General features: G+C 36.9%; 1 protein-coding gene across 5 annotated transcripts in view; it reads left to right on the forward strand.

Moving 5' to 3' along the window:
• The window catches only part of LOC119782075 (rho GTPase-activating protein 42), a 138,216-nt gene that overhangs the window by 46,549 nt on the left and 70,983 nt on the right, over nt 1–20,684 (forward strand). For all 5 annotated transcript variants that reach the window (XM_038282851.1, XM_038282855.1, XM_038282850.1 and 2 more), the window contains exons 2-3: nt 9,388–9,483; nt 17,141–17,202. In XM_038282851.1, coding sequence (XP_038138779.1) covers nt 9,388–9,483; nt 17,141–17,202 — 158 coding nt within the window. The remainder of the gene's footprint in view (nt 1–9,387; nt 9,484–17,140; nt 17,203–20,684) is intronic.

Genomic DNA, 20,684 nt, shown 5'->3' on the forward strand with positions numbered 1-20,684 from the left:
GCTACAGTGAGGTGTTTTTCATGTATGGAAGAATGTTGTTTTTAGTGCCTTATTATTTTATTTCCCAACAGGACTAAAATAAAAATAAAGTGGGAGGTTGTATTTTAGGCAAGCTGTGTGCAGAAAATGATAACCTAGACATGCCTCTCCCTGCAGAATATTAAACTGTTAAAGCTGCTCTAATTCTTAAGTGGTCATGTTACACTCATCACTCTGCAAGCAATAAACAGTTGCTCTTGGCCAGTAGTGACTCAATGCTGATAAGTTTAAGGTTTAAGACTGTGCTCATAAAATAGGTGTACAAGATAATTTCACAGTTTTTCCTGAGGAGTTTTTTTTTTTTTTTTTTATGCACTAAAAAACAAAATAACTTATTGTGGTGCTTCAGGTGTGGAAGGAGGGTAGAGATTAAACATTGTTGCGGTTCTGAAATGCCACAGAATAAATGTTTGTGAACTGAAAAGAATATTCTGATGAGTTACAATTGTATTACTGTGTTTTGTGATTATCATATTGAGGTGTCTGGAAATGCATTTAAACAAATGCCACTAACTGCGTCTGTAATTGGTCAGAAACAAACAACACCTATATGATCGCTATTTCGCTTCTTCAAGAATAGAATACCTGCAAATTATGATTTTGTGTTTTTGATTGTTTTGTTTTTCTATTCAACAAAATGGTTTTGATTAAACAACAGAGAATTTGTCAGGTTACATGTGACTTGCACTGATAAGTAATATAGAGGAACAAATTTTCAGATTTTTTTTAAGCACATAATACTTTTCTACAACCCTACCAGTTTGAGAAAAGTGCAGCATTCTTTGATGTATTAGCTGTCTAGCGATGAAAGAAATATTATAATGTGAAGTATATGATGTGAATTGTCAGAGTAAGAAAGCTGAGAGTCATTTCTGTAAAATATTGAGCCATAAATGCATCTCACTGATGATAGATAGAGTTAACTGTATTTGGTAAAGGGAGTGGAGTAAAGCAAAGCTGGTATTGTGTCCTTTTGGGCTATTAACTCGTCTATTATAGGACCTTCTATATTTGAAATTCAGCCATATGTTGATCCACATATATTTACGATTTTGACTTAAGCATGTTTCTGAATTAGTTTAGGTTGTTATTATTGTCAATATGCATTTTCTGTAAGAGTTTGTACCTTTTGTTTTGAGTTTTGTTGTTCCTGTATTGTCTTCTGTTCACTGTTTATATTGTTTAAGTCTCCTTTTATTATTAGTTATTTTTCTTGTTGCTAGTGTCATGATGGGTTTGAGTGCTTGAACCCACATGTAGGAAACACACTCAGAGAGCAAGTAACAGTCAACAGGTTTATTGGTGAGGGTTACAATGCATAGAGAGAGAGAGATAGAAAGCAGGTATTTCTCAGCTGGGAACCCAGCGGTCTGATGAACTGGAACCCAAAACTCTTAAGGGGGAGATCACAGGATGAGTTTGCGGTCCGTAGGGAAACTGAACAAGGCCAATGAATTGTTTTGAGTGGGCTCGCGTTTGGGGGTTTCTTGGTGATCCTTGGGTCCTGTTTGTGGGGAATTAGTCCAGAGGTGCAAAACTGGTTGGAGGGTGGACAGGCAGACTAGAGTTTGGTCCAGAGGAGCAAAGGAACAGACTGCCACTGGGTTTCCAGAGGTGGGCTTGAACGGCTCAGATTAAGGTTTTCCCTTACTCAGAGAGACGAAAGTTTTTCCTTCCAAGGGAGGAGAAGGACCAGGCTTATCCAGCGGATCCGGAGGGTTTCCTTCCTGGAGAACACAAAAAGAGACAAAGGCAAAAGCTTAGGCTCAGAGAGACAAAGGCAAGAATTAGACTCAGCTAATCTCAGGAGGTAGAGTACCCAATACTGGCAAACACTCTGGCATTGAGGTGGTGACAGTCCGTAGCTCTTATACTCCTCTAGTAATGACCCAACAAGCCGCAAGTGAGGAGGAAAAACCCGGAAGCCGCTCTCCAAGCCAGAACGAGGAAAGAGCACCATATGGAAGTGGAACAAAAAAATCCACTGCACTTTCTTTTCAAGTTTTAAGACATTTCTCCTGTAATCCAAGAAGTTTTTTTCACTTTAAAATGTTAGAATCAGCATTGAGTTACAAGCCTTATACAGTAGCGCAAAAGCTTGTTTTGGCTTAGATGACATACAAATTGAACCCGAAGAACGGGTCGAACCCTTAGGAATGGGGAGTCAGTTTTGGGTTCTTTGTTAGCCTGCAATACCCGATACTGGTCTGTGCCTGTGAAAGGGGGGTTGTTAAGGGCAATTGTTGGTTTGGCTGACCAAGCAAGATGTTTTTGTCTCCTGCATGGGCTTAAGATGATAGCAGGAAGGTATCAACTCTGTCTGTTAGAGTTTTTGGGCTACTACATAAAGCTTTAATTCTTACATTTTGAATTGAAAAAGCTTCCTGGATGGGAAGCGAAACGTCTTCAAACTTGGAAGCAAAGTTCAGTGGATTGTTTTTTTTTTACTTTTTTGAAATGACTATGAACTGGATGACCTATAATCATCACCAGCACATTGTGGATTAATGTTTTATTGAATTAAACTTCTTCCATATGATTAATTAATAACATCCTCTTAAAAGGAAATGCTTTCATTCTGTTAATGTTACCACCATCCGTTGGATGGCGCTGCTCTTCATTCTTAAGCAGGACCTTACTGGTATTTGCAAGAGAAGTAATACCAGAGTGGAGATATGCTAGAGAAGACACATGAATTGATCTGGGATTATTTACATTATGTGACAAAGATGCACATTGCCCTTTATGCTGTTTTGGTTTTTAATAGAAAAACTTGATAAACCCCTTAAAGGAGAATTTCGTTTTTTTTTTTTTTTACATTGGGCCCTTAATTTTACGTTATTACATCATGTTCTACTCACCCATATGAGTTTTGTGTCATTCGGAGCTGTTCTGAAGCTATTCCGTTAGGTTATATCCAAGTAATGTCTTCCTATGGGCAACGACTTGAAGGCACAAACTGAACTGTTCATAATTTATCATTTATGGTACACCAGCATTCATAAGCTGTAGTCGAATCACAGTCCCCCAGACATCCGCGTTTATATTTTTTATATTTATATCTTTTTAAAACAAAGCAGTGTGTGAATGATGTGATAACATTACGTCATACAAAGATCAGAGTCTACAGTAAGCTTTGATGGCTAAAGCTTTTATTTTAATGTCAATGTTTGTTTATTGGGAAACTTTGCATTGATAAAATGATCTATTAACAGAAATCTGTAAATTTTTTTCTCTTCAATATGTTTTATTTCTCATTAGAAAAATTTTATTGGTAAGTAATTCATTTGTGTAAATACAGAACTTGCATGAATAAAAAGTGGCAGCAAACTCTAAGAATTACAAATTTCAAGTGCCCTAAATTAAAAGTAATCACATTTGAAGAGCAGTTCCCTCCTTGAGTCAAGTAGCAAACATGATATGCATAAATTACTGACTAAATGATTAGAGATTCTGAAAAAATTAAGAATGTTTCATAACATTTAAATATAACACTCTGTCACAATCTTTAGGTGTTTGCTTTTTGTTGTTAGATCTTGTCTTCTGTATTTATTTTCCTGGGTTCTTGATAGTCGGATGTTTTCTTTTTTTTCCAAGGACTTATTTTTTTATTATTATTATTTACATCTCATATGTTGTACATTAGGTCTCTATATTTCATTCATGTTTTGTAGATTTCATATAACTCCATTAATGTAACATATCTCTGGGCAAGAAGGTTACAGTCATTAAATCAGCCAACCTGTCTGTGCTCAGTACTCTCAGGCCATTTACCTGTTTCCCCGGATTAGGAATTTTCGTTGATATTTTCCATCTTTCAATGGCCATTACTGTCAGTTTCCTTTTTCAAATGTTACAGAAGGTCTAGTCTGTCCTGTAAGTTTTTGCTATGATTTCTTTTTTTTTTTTTTTTACTCTCTTTACTTCTCCTGTCTTCCTGTCTCATTTTGTTCCAAATCTATTGCACTTCACACCCTTTTTCTATATATTAGATAAAGTAAGGTATTTATTCAATTGAGTCTCTTTATTGGAACATTTTGTCTAAGCCAAATTTTTTATATTGAATATCATACAGAAAAAAATGGGGCATTAAATCATAGTGAAACTCCAGGAATGAAATAAACATCCAAGATTCATAAAAGGAGAGCATCACAAGAAAGATTTGATGTATTTGTCTTTTTATTAATTTTAAAACTATGGTAGGAATTTTCTTATGGTCTTAAATTTTATGGACAGAACTAAGCATTCTGATCAGTGAACTTGCTATAGTTTTTATTCAAGTTACTTTCACAATTGCTGATGTGTGAATGTCAGCGAGCATGGAGTTTGACAGCTGGTCTTAAAAGGATATTATTTTACTCTGTTTTCAAATGCTGTCAAGCACAACTTTTCCTTGAAACCTGTGTGAGTTTGTCCCCTGCCTGCATTGAAAAGAAGGTCTAGAAGGAAGGTTTTTTGGCACCCGTCACTGCAAGCCCCTCTTCCTCCCCCCTCCAAAAAAATAAAAAAATACAGTTCCTGGCACTTGTGAGAAGAACAGTGAGTGCTCAAAGAGCTGTCACCCCTCACTGTGAATCATCCAGTGCTGTATTAACATACCCTATGTCCCGAGACAACTAAGTTTTCACTTTTTGACTTCAGTAAACCGATCCGAGTTTTACGGAAACCAAATAAACTGCTTTTATATCTGTAAAGGTGCAAAAGATGCAAGATGATTTGAATAGGTATAGAAATAGGCTCAACAAAGGGGGTTCAACACATTATTTAAACAGCATTATTTTTTTTTTTACTTTAGAATTAAGTCTATCGCTTCAAAAACTATCTAGGTTTCATAAGGATGGCACTTTTATCTAGGAAAATATGTACAGTGCATCTGGAAAGAATTCAAAGTGCTGGGTTTTTACACATAAAGTTCTTACAATGTTATTCCAGACGTAATTGAATTAATCTATTCCCTTAAAATTGTACACAAAGCACCCCTTTATAACTATTTTATTTATTTATTTTTATTTTTTGCTCTGCTCTATGACTTGATTGGTATGTTAAAATATATGTAAGAATTCACTCCACAAAGCAAACCATTGTGGATCATTGCTTGGCAGAGCAAAACATTTCTCAGCTATTGACTAAAATCTCAAAGTTAAACAAACACTCTTTAGATAACAATGATTTCAAGGTCTTATTATTCTCTGAAAATTCCCATCAATAGACATAAAGGTGCAGTTTTTTTACACAAATGAAGTATTTTCTGCATATTCCTAAGAAGTTACCGTGTCATTTTTTTTATTTATTTGTCTGAATTACTAAAGATTTGTCTTGCTTTAAATAAACAGAAACTAATTTGAAGTAGTATTAGGTTAGTGTTTGTTGTGAGTTCACCAACATTTGAGAAATACAAAAATAAATTCTTCTGTACAAGTTAATTTGACAACAAAAGAAAATGCAAAGTTTATACTATTTAAAAATGGTATATTTTTATGTTTTCACTTTTATTATAAATGCATGATCAATTAGATAAACCTTGTGTATTTTAGAAGAACTCAAACTGGGTACTGGGATCCATTTAGCAAAAAAAGAAGTATCCAAAGCAGAGTAATATAAATACATTTTTTTCAGTTTTTTTAGTCCTGGCAGATGTCTGCTTTATTGGTTTTTCAAAAATCTGTTTTTTTCCCACTACAATTCCAAGAACTGTCAAGTTGTAACGATGTTCAACTTTATTTTGGAAGGTTCTAAATATAAAGATACAAATTCTTTTGAAAATTGTTCAAGAAGGCTGGCTTTGGCTCTCACTGCATGGAGTTTGAATGCTTCCCCTATGCATGCATTGGTGCCCTCTAGGTACTAATGTTTCTGGTAGGTTGAGACATGTCTGAGGTACATTCACACTATGAAAAAGGACAAAACTTTCAGCTGAAAAAAGAAGGGCTGAATGTAAAACAACAAATTAGTTAATTTTTAAGAGCCTTTAGCCTCTTTAGTTGAACATTCTGGATTTGACACATCGGAATCTTTTGGTAATCTCAGTTACTAAAGCTAACTGCTAATGTAAATTGCTTACAATAAAAAAAAATTCAAATCTGCAGTAATTTTGTCTTTGTTTAATAATAAAATAGTTATTTTTCTGCTTTAAATATAAATAATTAGTAAGACTTAACTTCAGTAAAGCTAGATGATTTTTTTCACATTTCTGTTCTGTCATTTTGGCCATAATGATTTATAAAACTTCCCCCCCTGTTGATATTCCTGTGTAAAAATATCAACTTCCTAGACTAGCCCAACAGCCACTTTGATTTGGTTTGACACAAACCTGTGCAGGTGGACATGAATAGTGTTGCGTCTCTCAGCATTGGGCTCATTCAAGGCTTCACCAGTAGACCCCTCCTTTACACCCTGTAGACACACGACCGATGACCCATGGCTACCACAAACTACTTTTTGAAGTTTGCAGATGACACCGCAGTAGTTGGCCTTATTTGTGAGGGCAATACCCGATTAGTGAAAAACCAAAAACCTTGTCCTGAATATTAAAAAGACCACAAGGATCATCAATGATTTCAGGGGGAGTCAGCCTTAGCTACAAACCTCTTGTCATTAACAACACAGCAGTGGAAAGGGCCAGCACCATAAATTCATGGTGATGCAGATAATAGATACCCTAACCTTGCCCTAAGATTTGATAAATAAAGTTTTGCAGTGCACAAATTGCTGAAGGTACATCAGAAGGTAGATCTCCCCTCTTCAGTTTTTGCCATCTTCTGCAGGAGCACTATACAGAATATGCTGACCAGATAAATCTCTCTCATGTCCCTGCCCTGTCTTTTACTGACTGGTGCCACAGATGATGGTGAGTGCTGTACATTAAAGATATACTGACATTGTGAAGAAAGAAGCTTCCTGACCAGACCAGAAATACCTCCACCATCCCCAGAACAGATCTCGCTTCTTGGGTTTGGGAACTTGACGTGCCTCTGGCTGAGCTGGTCCCACAGTAGCTTTATACTCATCATTACATCATCATACATCATACATTATGAATTGCTAAACATTTCATAATGTGCAATAAAAATGTATAGTTTTAATACATATTTTTCTTATATTGTTTTCATGCATTTTTTCTCATTTTGTTTACCAAACCATGCTGCTGTTTTGATTTTGCACCTTTCCTGAGGCATTGCAGATGACTTACCTATACTTTAGACTTAGACAAACTCTAATGTCATTTTGTAAACACAGAGTGTATACAAAATGAGATTTCGTTCAATACAGCTCTCAAGAAATTTCCATTTCTTAAAGTGCAGCAGTGATAAAATGTAAACATTGTGATCAAATGTAAGAGAGAGATATGATTTACGGGTTTTTCCAACATTCAGCAGTGTATTGGCAGTGGGGAAGAAGCTTTTGCAGAGCCTCTTCCTAGAGGGCAGCAGGAAGAACTGTCCATGGTGGGTGTGTGAGGAGTCATTTATGATGTTATGGGCTCGGGACATGTAGCGCTGGGATGAAATGTCTTTTATGGAGGGGAGAGGAGCCCAAATGATCTTCTCTGCAGTTCTCACTACTCTCCTCACCTTCTCGCAGTTTGAGGCACAGTAGCCTCCACACCAAACAGTGAGACAGCTGGTCAGAACGCCCTCTATTGTGCTTCTGTAAAAGGCGTGAGGATGGGCGGGGGCAGGTGTGCTCTCCTCATCCTCCCCAGGAAGTACATGCACTTTTGTGCCCTTTTGACCAGTGAGGTGGTGTTTACAGTCCAGGTAAAGTTGCAATCTGTAATCGCCCATATGCCTTTCCACATCCTCCTGGTGTTGCTGCTATCTTGGAAAAGATACTGGATTTTCTGGCTATGGTTCTGCTTCGCTGATCTGATGGCACGGTTTATGTTGGCACGCGCTGCCCTCAGTGCAGTGCCTCTTTATCACCAGACTTGAAAGCTGAGTTTCGTGCTTTTAGCGATTTCCGAACCTCCCCATTCATCCAGGGTCATTGGTTTGCTCGGGTGGTGATGTTCTTTTTGATGATGATTTCCTCAAAGCATTGGTTGATGTAGGCTGACACAATCATACTCATGTATATTTAGAAGATATTCCAGTCAGAGCATTCAAAACAGTCTTGGAGTTCCTCGATGACACCCTCAGACCACACTCTGACCTCTTTAACTGTGATTAGCTGGGGCTTGTATGCAGGAATTAGCATGACACAGAGGTGATCCGATGATGCGAGGTGGGGGCAGGGTGCTGCTCTGATTGCATCTTTGATGTAAGAGTAAACCAGGTCTAAAGTGTTTTCACCCCTAGTTGCAAAATCCACATGTTGGTAAAAATCAGTGAGCACAGTCTTCAAAATAGCCTGGTTAAAATCAAATACATCTTCCATCGATGGTGATGCACATCTGAAAGAAAAGCCTGACGCTGATAATGCATAATTCACTGGAGGTTCAGGTCAACAGATTTATCTACCTATTTTTTCATATCCAAAGAATATGCTAATTATTCAAGTGGTGCTTTCTCACATTCAAAATAAAATGGCCCTAAACAGCCCTGTTAAAACCAAATCATATTTTTCTAAATAATTACACCACTTAAACTTACCATTATGTGTTCTACAATCTGCTGGAAGCTGCACTCATTTAAGGTGTTTCATTCATTTCATTATAGAGAGCTCTGTGTGTTTCCCTTCAGCACAAACGTTTTGCATTTTGCACTCCTTGTCAGGATTATGGAGATTCTCAACTGTTGACACGTCTTCTTTGTGAAGCAACTCTGTTTACAGTATGGCTTTTGGTTCATACAGTAGAGAAGAAGCTTTGATGCTTTAGATATTTGGCTTGAGTATGACACTGAAGGCAGGTGTGGCAGACTGCAGGAGGATTTTTGCTTGATTTAGTATATTAATATATTTTGGCAAAATGTGTGTCCCTAAGCTTAGTGAGCCATTGGAGTTTTTGCATCCTGGGGCTAAGTTCTATTTTCATAAAATTATTTCATACATATTCAGAAAGCAATTTATTTTAAATGTTTTACCACCGGAACAAAATAAAACACACTTAATTGAAGTGTCCTCTAAGGAGAATACAGGGATGGTTTAACAGTTGGTAAAAACTGAAAATATAGAATATAAAAACTTGTTTTGAATTAGGGGAAACTCTCAGGCATGCATTTATGGAGACCTACAGTACTGGAGAAACATGCAACAAGTTACTCGGAGTTATTGATTATCTGTTTAAGAAGTCTCTGAGGTTTAGGTTACATTTTCAATCAGTATAATAATAATGTATTGGTTGTTTTTCTTCAGTGAGAGATTTAAATATTAATTTTATTCTTTTTTTCTGATTGTTTGATATTCCAGGTCTTTCTGCTGCAGTGCAGAAGTTCTCTCAGTCTTTACAGGAGTTCCAGTTTGAGTGCATAGGTGATGCTGAAACGGATGATGAGGTCAACATTGGTAAGTATAATTTATCCTGGAACCGCTCTCTATTACTTGCTTAATCCTGATCCATATGAAATGCCCTATCTTCGATACAGGAAAGTGGGTTGGGCGGGGGGGGGGGGGGGGGGGGGGGGGGGGGGGGGGGGTTTAGTTTAACAAAAAAATTGGCATCTGTCATAGAAAATTTATCAAAAGAGACAGGTCCAAAGACTGTGTGTTGAAAGAAGCACAAGGTTTACTCCTATGCCCTTTTATTTGGAATTCTTATTTTGATCATGGGGAGGAAACAATTTTCAAGAATATTTTTTAAGTTTATGTCTGTTATTGTCAGGACAATTTTTAATCAGATTAATTCTAACTAATATGTCAACTGTATAATCATTGCTAGGAATATACCAACTTTAAAACATCCACTTTTCCGAAAAAAGAAAAGACTCAAAGTAGTAATTAGTAATTAACTTCTATTAGAAAAACAGAAGATTAGTTATTTCATTTGTTAAAACCTTTGTCTGTAGTTTTTCAATTAAATTAATTTACAATGAGCACCTTTTTGTGTTTTTAAGTCCATTACTTTTTTATACTCTGGTATATTGATGTGATAAGACACATTTTTTTCGGTAAATGAGAAGAATAATTTAAATTAATAATAGCTGCAGTCCTGCTTAGATTAATTTGAATTTATAACCAGTGTCCTAGAAGATTTAAACAGGAGCTAACAGATTTTAATGTGTGGAATTTATAGATCACACTGAATACCTTTTTTATCTCTTGCAATGCAGTGTTGTTTCTTTATATAATTTCAGATGGTGTTAAACATATACAATTTCCTGTTGATTAACCATTAAGTATTCCTCACTCAAAGGATTATTTTGTCATCATAAAAATGCCTAATAGATATATGCCCTTTCTCCAGATGTGAATCTGAACTATTTTGAAAAGTTTAGACTCTTGGCTACCACTTGGCTGTGGTGTACAGATATCTTTTTGCCCATAGTGGTGTAAATTTTATGATGTGTTTTGGAAAGCTTTTTACCTTGTTGGTCTTATACACCTAAATTCACAAACATTCACACACCAGTCCAGCAGAGCTGCCATGCAGTCACTTGTCTGTCACCACGAGTCAGTTGTAGATCAGCATCTTGCCTCAAGACACCATAGCTTCAGGTGGGGATAGGGTTACAACTGCCAGTTGTGCTTTTCCATTGTAATTTTTCTTGGCTTCTAAGCGCTCCTTTGCCTCTTTAGAAAAGTGTATGTTGCAAGCTAATTTGTTGCCGAAATTTGCAAAATAGATTTTCATGTCTTAACAGATTTGCATTCAGCGTGTGGTAATTATACTAAATAAAGTATACATAGTTAGTACTAATTTATTATAAGAGATTGAGTTGCATAGTCTATATACTGCCTTGCAAAACACTTGCTATATGTTAGAGCAAAAAATACAATAGAAAATAATATACACAATTTTTACTTTATAAACGTTTCTGTCTCTATATGTAAAAGCCTTTGCTACAGTATCAACAACATCAATATTAATAAATGCTGGCTTATGCTTGATGTGTCCACAAGGTCTACACAGTGCCTCAATTACGACATTCTTACATTCACTGGTCTCCACTCGGCCCGATTATTTCGTATTGAACACCTAGGATTGCACAACCTATAGGTATTATTTGCAATTTATTGCAAATAATACCTATTGCACATCCATCCATGCGCATAAAGAAGACAGTAAAGCAACAGCTCCTATTGGTGAGGCTTTGAAATATAAAAAAAGGGTCTTATAATTTGGCCCATAAATATTGTAATTACGATCAACAGATTGTGAACAGCGCTTGGAAATAAATAACTCTCACGCTTGGATAATAAGAAGAGGCATTAAAATAGTTGGAAACAAACGTGTTTTCTACTTCTGTATTGCGGTCTTGTAAGGTTGCTGTCTGTGTCCTACAACCCCCCCTAGAGTTGGCAGAATATTGGCTACAGCAGAGAAAAGCTACATGGTGTGTTAAATGCTTCAAGCGCTGTGTCGGCAACGTTCCGGGCGTCTCATTTCCGCGCTGAACGTAGATGCATCAAGCATAAACAAGCCTTAAGGCCGTGTATTCATACATCCATCAACCTGTCAGCAAAATCTGGATGCTTTTGCAGCTTTAGCTTCTATTGCAATGAACACAGCAACACTAATATAGTATTCCAAGTGCTACTCTTGGCTTATCCCTTTTGGCATCAAATATTGTTTTGTTTTTTACACTTGATATTGGAATTGATTTTGGAAACCTTTGCTTGGCATTGCTGACTTGCTTGGGCTAATGGCTTCTCCGTTTGACAATATATGTTTACGGCTTCTTCTATGGCTCCTTTCTGTTTATTCATTATGTGCATGCACAGAATCATGCATGTCTTGTTATGGTAGCTAAACACAAAACACTTTGTGTAACCAAAGAGGAAAAAAGAGTGTCAAAGAAGGTAAATCAGAGATAGTTAGACAACAGGGTATAATGATTTAAACGGCAAGTATAGGGGAAAAAAGCCCTGTTTTTAAATGTAGCAGACGTGTAGATTTTCATCTAACATATAGTTGAACCACAGCTTAGTCTATGTTCCTTCTTTGTTTTTTGTATTTTTTATTTTTGTTCCTTAGACAGTTCTTGTGCAAAAACTTGTCACTTCTCCAGGACATCTGAAGGACTAATTGTGATCGGTGTCAGAGATTAATGAAGGTGGAAATACTCCAGCCTCCTACAGGTATATGAAAGCAGATGTGCTGGGGGATGCGCCGGCTCTAATGGGCAGGATTGTCAGTCTGGCCTCTTCCTTCTCCTCTTGTTTTGCATCCCACTCATTATCCCCAGCTTAAGTCCTCTGCTCTGTGCTGAGCTGTGGTCTGCTGAATTACTGTCCATCTGTGAGGGCTGGACAGGATATCGACCGCCTCATCTCGAGGCTTTAATGTTCATCAGAATGTTAAATGACCATTACCACACAAAGCTGCAGTAACCGTATGGGGGTCATGGGCCCAGATGCTAATTATGTTAAATGGAAAAGTCCACACCCAAAGCCAAGTATCATTAGAATAAAGCATAGTTTAATTTGAGGCAATGCTCTCATTCCCAGGCCTGCAATGAGAGTTCTGTTGATCACAGATGGAACAATAGCAGTTTTATTGTCTCACCTGTAAATTGATTTTGTTATTTATTAAGAAAATAATCAGGACAATACAATGAAATGACATTATATAAGGATCAAATTTTAAATGTAATTATCTAATAAAACTTGCCTTTGTGTTAATTTTCAATTCAACACTTGGCCAGTTTTCCATTTAGACTCTAAGCTACACTGCTGTGTTCACTCACTGTCTCACAGAGAAAAGGCCATGATAACTATTTGGGGGGAAAATGAAACAGCCTGTTGAAATCAATCTTGACGTCAATGAGACCAGGCTTTCTGACTGACATAGCCAGACCCTTGAATGAATGCCACCAAGGATCTTGATGCAGTATTGGTGCAGTTCACTTTGATGCTTTCAGCCTCCCCACAAAACATTGGGATGTTGTGTGCGCTGTCAGACAGGTTCGCCTGACCTTTTATTGATTTTCCTCGATGACTTCCTGCAGTGACATTCACATGCCATGTCAGTTATCTAGGAATCAATGGGGCCAAGAGATTGATGTGGCTATAGAAATTTTAATTTTTTAGAAATGTAGAAGGACCTCTCCTCAAAGGTCAGTTCTTGAGTCTTCAGGAGCTGTTGAATTCATAAAACAGGCTTAAATGGGAGGCAACCAAACTTTTGCTCAGTTTATTATGGCGTAGTATTCTGCCAAAAGTCCACACAAGCATGTAATAGTCCTACAAGCAGTTTTACTTTACACAGACCATCATCAACTCTTCCTCATGCACATGATTAACGTGTTACGTACACAAAAGTGCTTTTTCCTGCTCTCATGGCTATGTTTCTGCCCTCTTGAATATCAAACCATGCGCAGCCTCCCTTGTCGCAGCCTCCCTTGTCCTCGCATGTGGACCTGTATCTGTGTGCTTATTATCAACTTTAGTCACTTTGAAGGTGTTACCCACCGGACAAATCATCCCGCCTGTGATTGGCTACATGTCACATTTTGAATTTCTTTGCCCTTTAAATTAACTTCACCTCCCAGAGGGTTAGATTTAAATAAAAGCTTTTTTTTTTTTTTTTTTTAAAGTGATACATGTTATTTGTCACTTTTTAATTTAAACATTAAGGGGAAAATAATCAACTCAAGCCATATTTTAAACCCATTGCAGGGTGAGTATCAACAGGGTCTTGGATATTGTTTATATATCAGTTATCTGGTGCAAGCTGGCTTATAGGCATTCTCTACATATTTATAACTACCTGCGTGTTACCTTACCTCCTACATTCCACAACTAGTTTGTACATGTGCTTCATACCTTTAAACTGTGAAGCATCAACTACATAGTACTTATGTTGGGGATGGAGTGGAAGGAATTACTCTCTGCTCTTATTATAAATGTTCAATGCCCCAATGAAATATTCTCATTGTGAGCTTATCACTTTCATGCTTGACAGTTTGTTATGTGTTGAGAATTTTAAAATCTTCTTTATTTCCTCTTGTCCTTCTGAAAATCCTTTTTCAGGGGTGGTTTAAAATGTTCAAGCTAAAACGAGTTAATAGATTTGTAAATAAAATAAAAAAATATTTTAGGAATTTATACTATGGTGTGTGAAATTGTTGTTCCAGTGTTTTTACTTTTACTTTCAGACAAATGAACTGAAATTGTAGTTTTAACATTTTTTTTTATATCGTTCAGAGAGAAAAAAAACAAGCCTACATGGCGCTGTTTGACAAAGTGACAGCCTGTCACCTGTGTAAGCATAACTGTGATTTATTACGCCTGAGTTTACTTCCTATAGCCAGATCCAGGCCTGATTACTACAACATATGAAATAACCCAAAAAGGACCTGTCAGACAGTAAAAACCTCAAAACCTAGACATTTAGCTGAGATTAAAGAAAAATAAATCAAGAATAAACAAATAAGAGAATTTGGAAAGGGTAACAGAGCAAAAATTACATTTTCAGAACACATCTTTATGAGCCGTAAGACTTCTGACGCATATTCAGTGGACTGAGAAGACAAAAGTTGAACTTTTTGGTGCATATCCCATAAATCTGGTGTTAAAGTAACATTGCATTTCAGAAAAAAAGATCATACAAAGAGTAAAATAAGGTAATGGTAATGTGATGGTCTAAAGCTGTTTTGCTCCCTCAAGACCTGAAAGACTTGCGGTAATAATCTGCTGTCCACCATAAAAAAAAAAAATAAATAAATAAAAAATATGAAAGAAAATTTCTGGCCAGCTTTTAGTGACCTCATGCTAGAATAGCTTGGGTTCTGCAGCAGGAAAATAATTCAAAACACACCAGCAACACCACCTCTGAATGGCTGGAATAAAACAAAATGAAGACTTTGGAGAGGCCTAGTCAAAGCTCTGACTGGAATCATATTGGGAGGATGTAGGATTACTTTAAAAAGGTCTTAATGCTCAATTCGGATTTTTTTGTGAAATCCAATTTTTTTTTTTTGCATTGGCATTCACATTTACAAATATATGCAACTTGTATGTGATCTCCAGTGTGAACTGCAGTCTTACAACGCAAGTGTCCTGCATGCGACACAGTGACGTCACAGGCCCGCGAACTCTGTGTTTACGGAAGTAAACATGGATGGTAGTGCCAGAGCGCATCCAGCGATCTTTCCCAACCATAAAAACACAATCTTTTCAAGATGGTTAAACATAAATACTGCTCTCCGCATCATCGTCTGCCATGGTTGTTGTTTTTTTTTTGCCGCTTCTTCATAGCAAGACCAATAGGGAACTTTGTCGGGTATTAATGGCGTTCAGGTCGGATGAATGTGACCTGGCCGTTCAGACACAGGTCGCATTTGAAAAGATCAGATTCGTATCAGATTCAGGAGCACATAGCCAACCGGCCTGGGTCGCATTGGAAAAAATCGGATCGGTGTTGTTCAGACACCCATGAAAAGATCAGATACAGGTCGCATATGGGCCATAAAATCGGATTTGGGTCACTTCAGGCTGCAGTGTGAACGTAGCCAAAAACCCTCCACTCTGGGCCACATTGGTCTGGATTTTTTTCTTCCTTTATTTTGTAATTACAGATTTAAACTTTATTATGTGCTGACTTGTGTTTTGATAGATAAGTTCAATTTGTGTGAGGTTTTAAAACACCTAAGTGTGATGAACATGCAAAAGGATAAAAAAAATCAGAACAGAATGTGTTTTTTTTGTTGTTTTTTTTTACTTTAGCAACTTTTATTTTGATAGTTGACTGATAGTAAAGGGGATGGAGAGAGAGCAGAAATGATATTTGTGTGTTCTGAACCTGTTCGTATAATTTTTCCACCATGTGATCTAGAGTAAAACCAAAATCAATTCAAATTTGTGCATCCAGTTTTCATATCTAAAAATTCTGTTTCCTGTATCCATCCTGACAAAAAGAATGGCTAAACCACTTTTATATGACATTCAAGCAGATAGCATGTGTATGTCAGCTATGCACCAGCAGTGAACAGAATTTATAATTATATTATTAGGAAACTCATACAGGAAATTACTTTTTTAAATAAACTGATCCATCTTATTTATCCACTTTGATTTCACTTAGTGATTCATCACATTTATTGCTTTCCCCCCATTTACAAGTGAATTATATGCAAGCTCTAACCCTACTTTGATTCCCATTTCCTTCCTAATCTTGTACCATCAGCGGCTCCCGCTGTGGCCTTTACCCCCTCATAGCCCTGCTCTATTGATAAAGGAGCTAGTAGCATTCAAAGAAGGCCAGCTGTCTGCAAGATTGTTGGCACAAAATCATTGCTCCCTGGTTTTTGAAAGATCTAGTGTGCAAATAGACCAACGTGTCCACAATGATGCATGGGTCCCTTTCCCAGGCTGTCGGGGTTGATAATGATGTGACTGTGTTGGCAAGCAGCAGAGCTTGACCGCCGCTAAATGCCTAGACATGCAGTGACACGGGGGCTCTCCTACAGAGGCCAAATTTTATCAGGGCTTTTACTTAATGAAGCTGTGAACCTATCCAGGCACAATTCTACTGCAGATAAGGTGGGATACATTGTATTCTGATATTCATCTGGCCTAGTAGGATGTAATCTGGGCTACTGAAATATATCCCAGATGGTGAGAACACATCTCTACCTCATCACTCTCTTTTACACTGGGCCAGTATATAGTAAAGCCTTGCAGGGGATGAAAGAAAAGAGAAGTGATCAGTGGAATCCATTCAATTGAGGTATTGTTTCTTACTGCAGGGCAAGGCTTGGGTTTAAATTGGACAGCTGCATGCTTTTATTACATTCTGAAATGCACCGCGCTGAAGGATCTGAAGCTAGAAAGCAAATAAACATTTTGCACAATATTGTCCTGTGGGAGGTGTCTGAAACATCACATCTCTAACGTCTGCAGCACCGCGCTGGTTGTTTCTATTTCATCTTACCGGCACGATGCTGCCGTCTGTTTTTGCACACAGATATCTTGCATGTGAAGGCATTTCAAAACAATACAAAAGCATCAATTGTTCTCTATTTCTCGAATCTCATTTTTTTTTTAATTATTTTCATTTCAGCCCAGTCTTTCAAAGAATTCTCCCAGCTGCTGAACACTGTTGAGGAGGAAAGAAGACGCTTGGTAAGGACACATTTTAAAACACGATAGGACTGCAGCAACACAGTACTGCATCTTTTATTGTGTCAATATGTTATTTGCACTCTTAATAACATATAAAATAAAATAAAATGAAGACACGCTTAAAGTCCCAGCGGGACATCTTTAGGAATTTAAAAGCTTTTTTTTCTGGTGCCTTATATATTGATATCTTGAACAAGGATACTAAAACATTTGTTTAGGTGCCGAAGTCTAAACTTCTTTTTGCTACAAAATAAAGAAATAAAATTATTCTGGCTGGTGCAAGAAAAAAATTATACCAGGAACTTAAATAAATGTTTTTAATAGGTTTCCCTTTGAGAGAAATTATCCTTTGTTACAAAAATATTCTCTTAAAGCAAAACCTCAAAACCTGTTCAAAACTGAAATCCTTCAGTTATGTATTTTTAATTGTATTTAAAAATCTTATTAAAGAAATCTGACGATATATACCACATTTATCATGTGAAAAATGTTGAAATCTGCTTTTTGCCCTTGTTTTTTATATTCATTTAAGGTTTTACAACATCTGCATTATTTTATTTTGAGTGTTTGTGATTCAAAATTAAGCCAAAGTTTTACTCACCCTGACTTAGTAACGTGAAAGCCTCCAAAGCCAAATTTTGTAAAATTTCTGCTAAAAGACCCTAAGGGGCATGTCTAAGTGAGGCATGCTGGTAATTACACCATGGATAGATCTTTTTAGTTTGAGGATTTTTTGCTACTTTTGATGGAGGATTTGTGGAGCCCGGTAAGCCCTTATCAGTTTGACCCACTTGCTTCAAGGTACTGACTCAGCAATGCCTAAAGACGGTGTTACTGGGGTAGTACAGGATATCTCACCATGGTGACAAACGCAGGGGCTGTGGTAACAAATGCCTGCACCCATGTAGTAGGCATGTACCTTTACCATTTTTACAAATAGGGCAATTCAACTGCAGTGGCTGTCGTTCAGCTATATTAACAGTGATGAGGGAGAAATATTGCAGAGCTCAATAAATCTTTGTTGAAAGTGTAGAGGATTTAAAAGAAACGACAGTAACAATAAAATGGCACCAATAAAACCAATTCTATTGGGGTACATTTAGGTCAAAATGCGCAAGAGCAAAATAAACATACATGAAAGTATGTTAAACTACTTTTGCACATCAGTTCATCAACCACCACACAAAAAGCTCCGTGGCTGCGCCTCAAGCACATGCTTGGTGGCCCATCATGGACGTGCGTCGCCATTTCACTCGCATACGAGTTTCTGGTTGTAAACATAGCTGGGAGTTTATTTATTTTGCTGTTGTGCCTTTTAACATAAATGTATAGCAGCAGAGTTCATTCAGATTAGATGCAAGAAAAGTCGATTTTGGGATGAGCTACATTTTAAGGGATTAATTCTTATTTAGTCAGAAATTATATTTAAGGGGATTTTAAAAAGCAGTACATATGTTGGTAACACTGTTGTGTGTCTCAGTAGTTAAGCCAGGCCATTTCCATAAGGAGATTTATTAGTTGTTTTGTATCAGTTATTATTTATTTCTTATATTATGGGTAAAAGGTGGTGACAGTGATTTTTGTTTTTAAGCATATGCACTGATCGGTGGCACTTTTAAAAAAATTTTTGTTGTTCTTGTGACAATGACAATAAAGATAAATTGAATTGAATTGATACAATGTCAAATAAAGCTATGCTATTGTTTTTTCCCACATTTCTCAATAAATTCAAACCCTTGATCCCGTATACTTTGCAGAAAAAAGCAATCAAAAGCAACATATACCATAAGCAAGTCCTGTCATAAAAAAATAAGGCTCAAAGAACTCAATGATTGAATGAATAATATTCACCTCACATTTAATTATTTAGCCTTGGCTTTTGTTTTAGCATTTACAAAGGATTCATTAATGAGCTTATACCATTAAAACAAAGTCTATTGTGTTGGGAAATGTCTAGTAGTGGACACATTTAACTGTTTGTACTCTATTAGACTTGGTTAACTTTTCAAAACATAACAGACAATCCTAATAAACTCACAGTATGAATGGCAATTAAGCAAAGAATTTAGCCAAATGTTTTTAGGGAAATTTTTGGTTAATGAAAGTGTAAGTCTTTTTCCTTTAAAGGCCTGTTTGCAAACTAGGTGGTTCTGGTTGGCTGGTCTAAAGGTCGCAAAACAAGCCTCCAACAAGGCTGAATGTCTAAAGACAAACCAGGCATGACGTAAAGGCCAAGGGCAAAGGAGGTGGAGGAGATCTCTCCATGGGTGTCTTAGTTATGCACAACTGCCTCCCTACATCAGTTTCCACACAACCCCAGAAACAGCAAAATATGCAAACCAAAAAGGAATTTAGATCACTTACTGTCCTGGCTTTAAAAGGTGCCTTCTTTCTCCCCCCCAAAAAATGTCAGGAAGCAAACTATTCTGCTTTCTGCCATTATTATTCTCTAATAATAGAGATTCATTTTTGTCTGATGTTGGTAAATCCAGCTCCTGGAAGTAAGAAACCTTGACTAGTTTTTCTTTATTATTCAAATGAATAGGTGATTTTAACCCTGTGGTTAAATTAGAATCTTTGAGGGCTCTTGTCCAGCATCTTTTAGATGCGTCTCTTGCCCTTCACCCCTTAATCAGAAGAGTAAAATCAGATAAGTCTTAAAGTTACTGCAAACCAGACCTCCAGGACTACAGTTTTAGACCACTGTTGTGCATTATAGCTGGAAATTCAAATGGTTCTGACTAATCTCTATGCAGACCTTTTACTCCTGAACCTGGATTAAATCTTGTAGCAAATGTTATTCATATTGTTTGGTGTTTCCATTTGGTTTGAATTAAACAGCGATGCAAAGCATAATGTGGTCACACATTCTGGTCCACATTACATCTTCACTCATGGTTGAAATAAACAGGAAGTAGAGGCTGCAATCTAGCACCGACCATAGATCAGTTATTGAGTAAAAGTTTCATTGAATGTGTTGCTGTGGAGCAAGTTGTTCTTATGTTAATTTGTCAGCTAGTAATGGTGATGTTGTTTCCATCCATGTTTATGTGGATAATAGGAACATCCAGGAAGACACTGACAGCGCAAACAGTTAATCATTCATTTGAAGTAAAACTTTGCTACGTCAGAGCTGATTTAATGACTGTGCTTTTTATGAGATTTATTTAACTCTTTGATTCAAATAATATGAATATTGAACATTGCATTCTTTCTTGAAGACAATGATCTTTCCTTACAGTCCATCTTAAAAAGAAATGTGTTACCACTATTATTTATTTTCAGTTAATTTTGAGGTACCCAGGCATTAGTGTGTAGAAATGTAATAAAGTATACAAAATGTGAATGATAGATTTCTGGACCCAGTCCCCAAATTGGTTTCTTTCATGCTATACCAGGGCATACTGCTGTAGCAACATTATAATATGAAAGCTTAGCCACATGATTTGTGTGTGCTTGGTTGTCAATATCGTCACCAATAG

The sequence above is a fragment of the Cyprinodon tularosa genome, unplaced genomic scaffold (assembly GCF_016077235.1).
Source record: "Cyprinodon tularosa strain WSP-4 unplaced genomic scaffold, ASM1607723v1 ctg188, whole genome shotgun sequence".
Classification (NCBI taxonomy): Eukaryota; Metazoa; Chordata; class Actinopteri; order Cyprinodontiformes; family Cyprinodontidae; genus Cyprinodon; species Cyprinodon tularosa.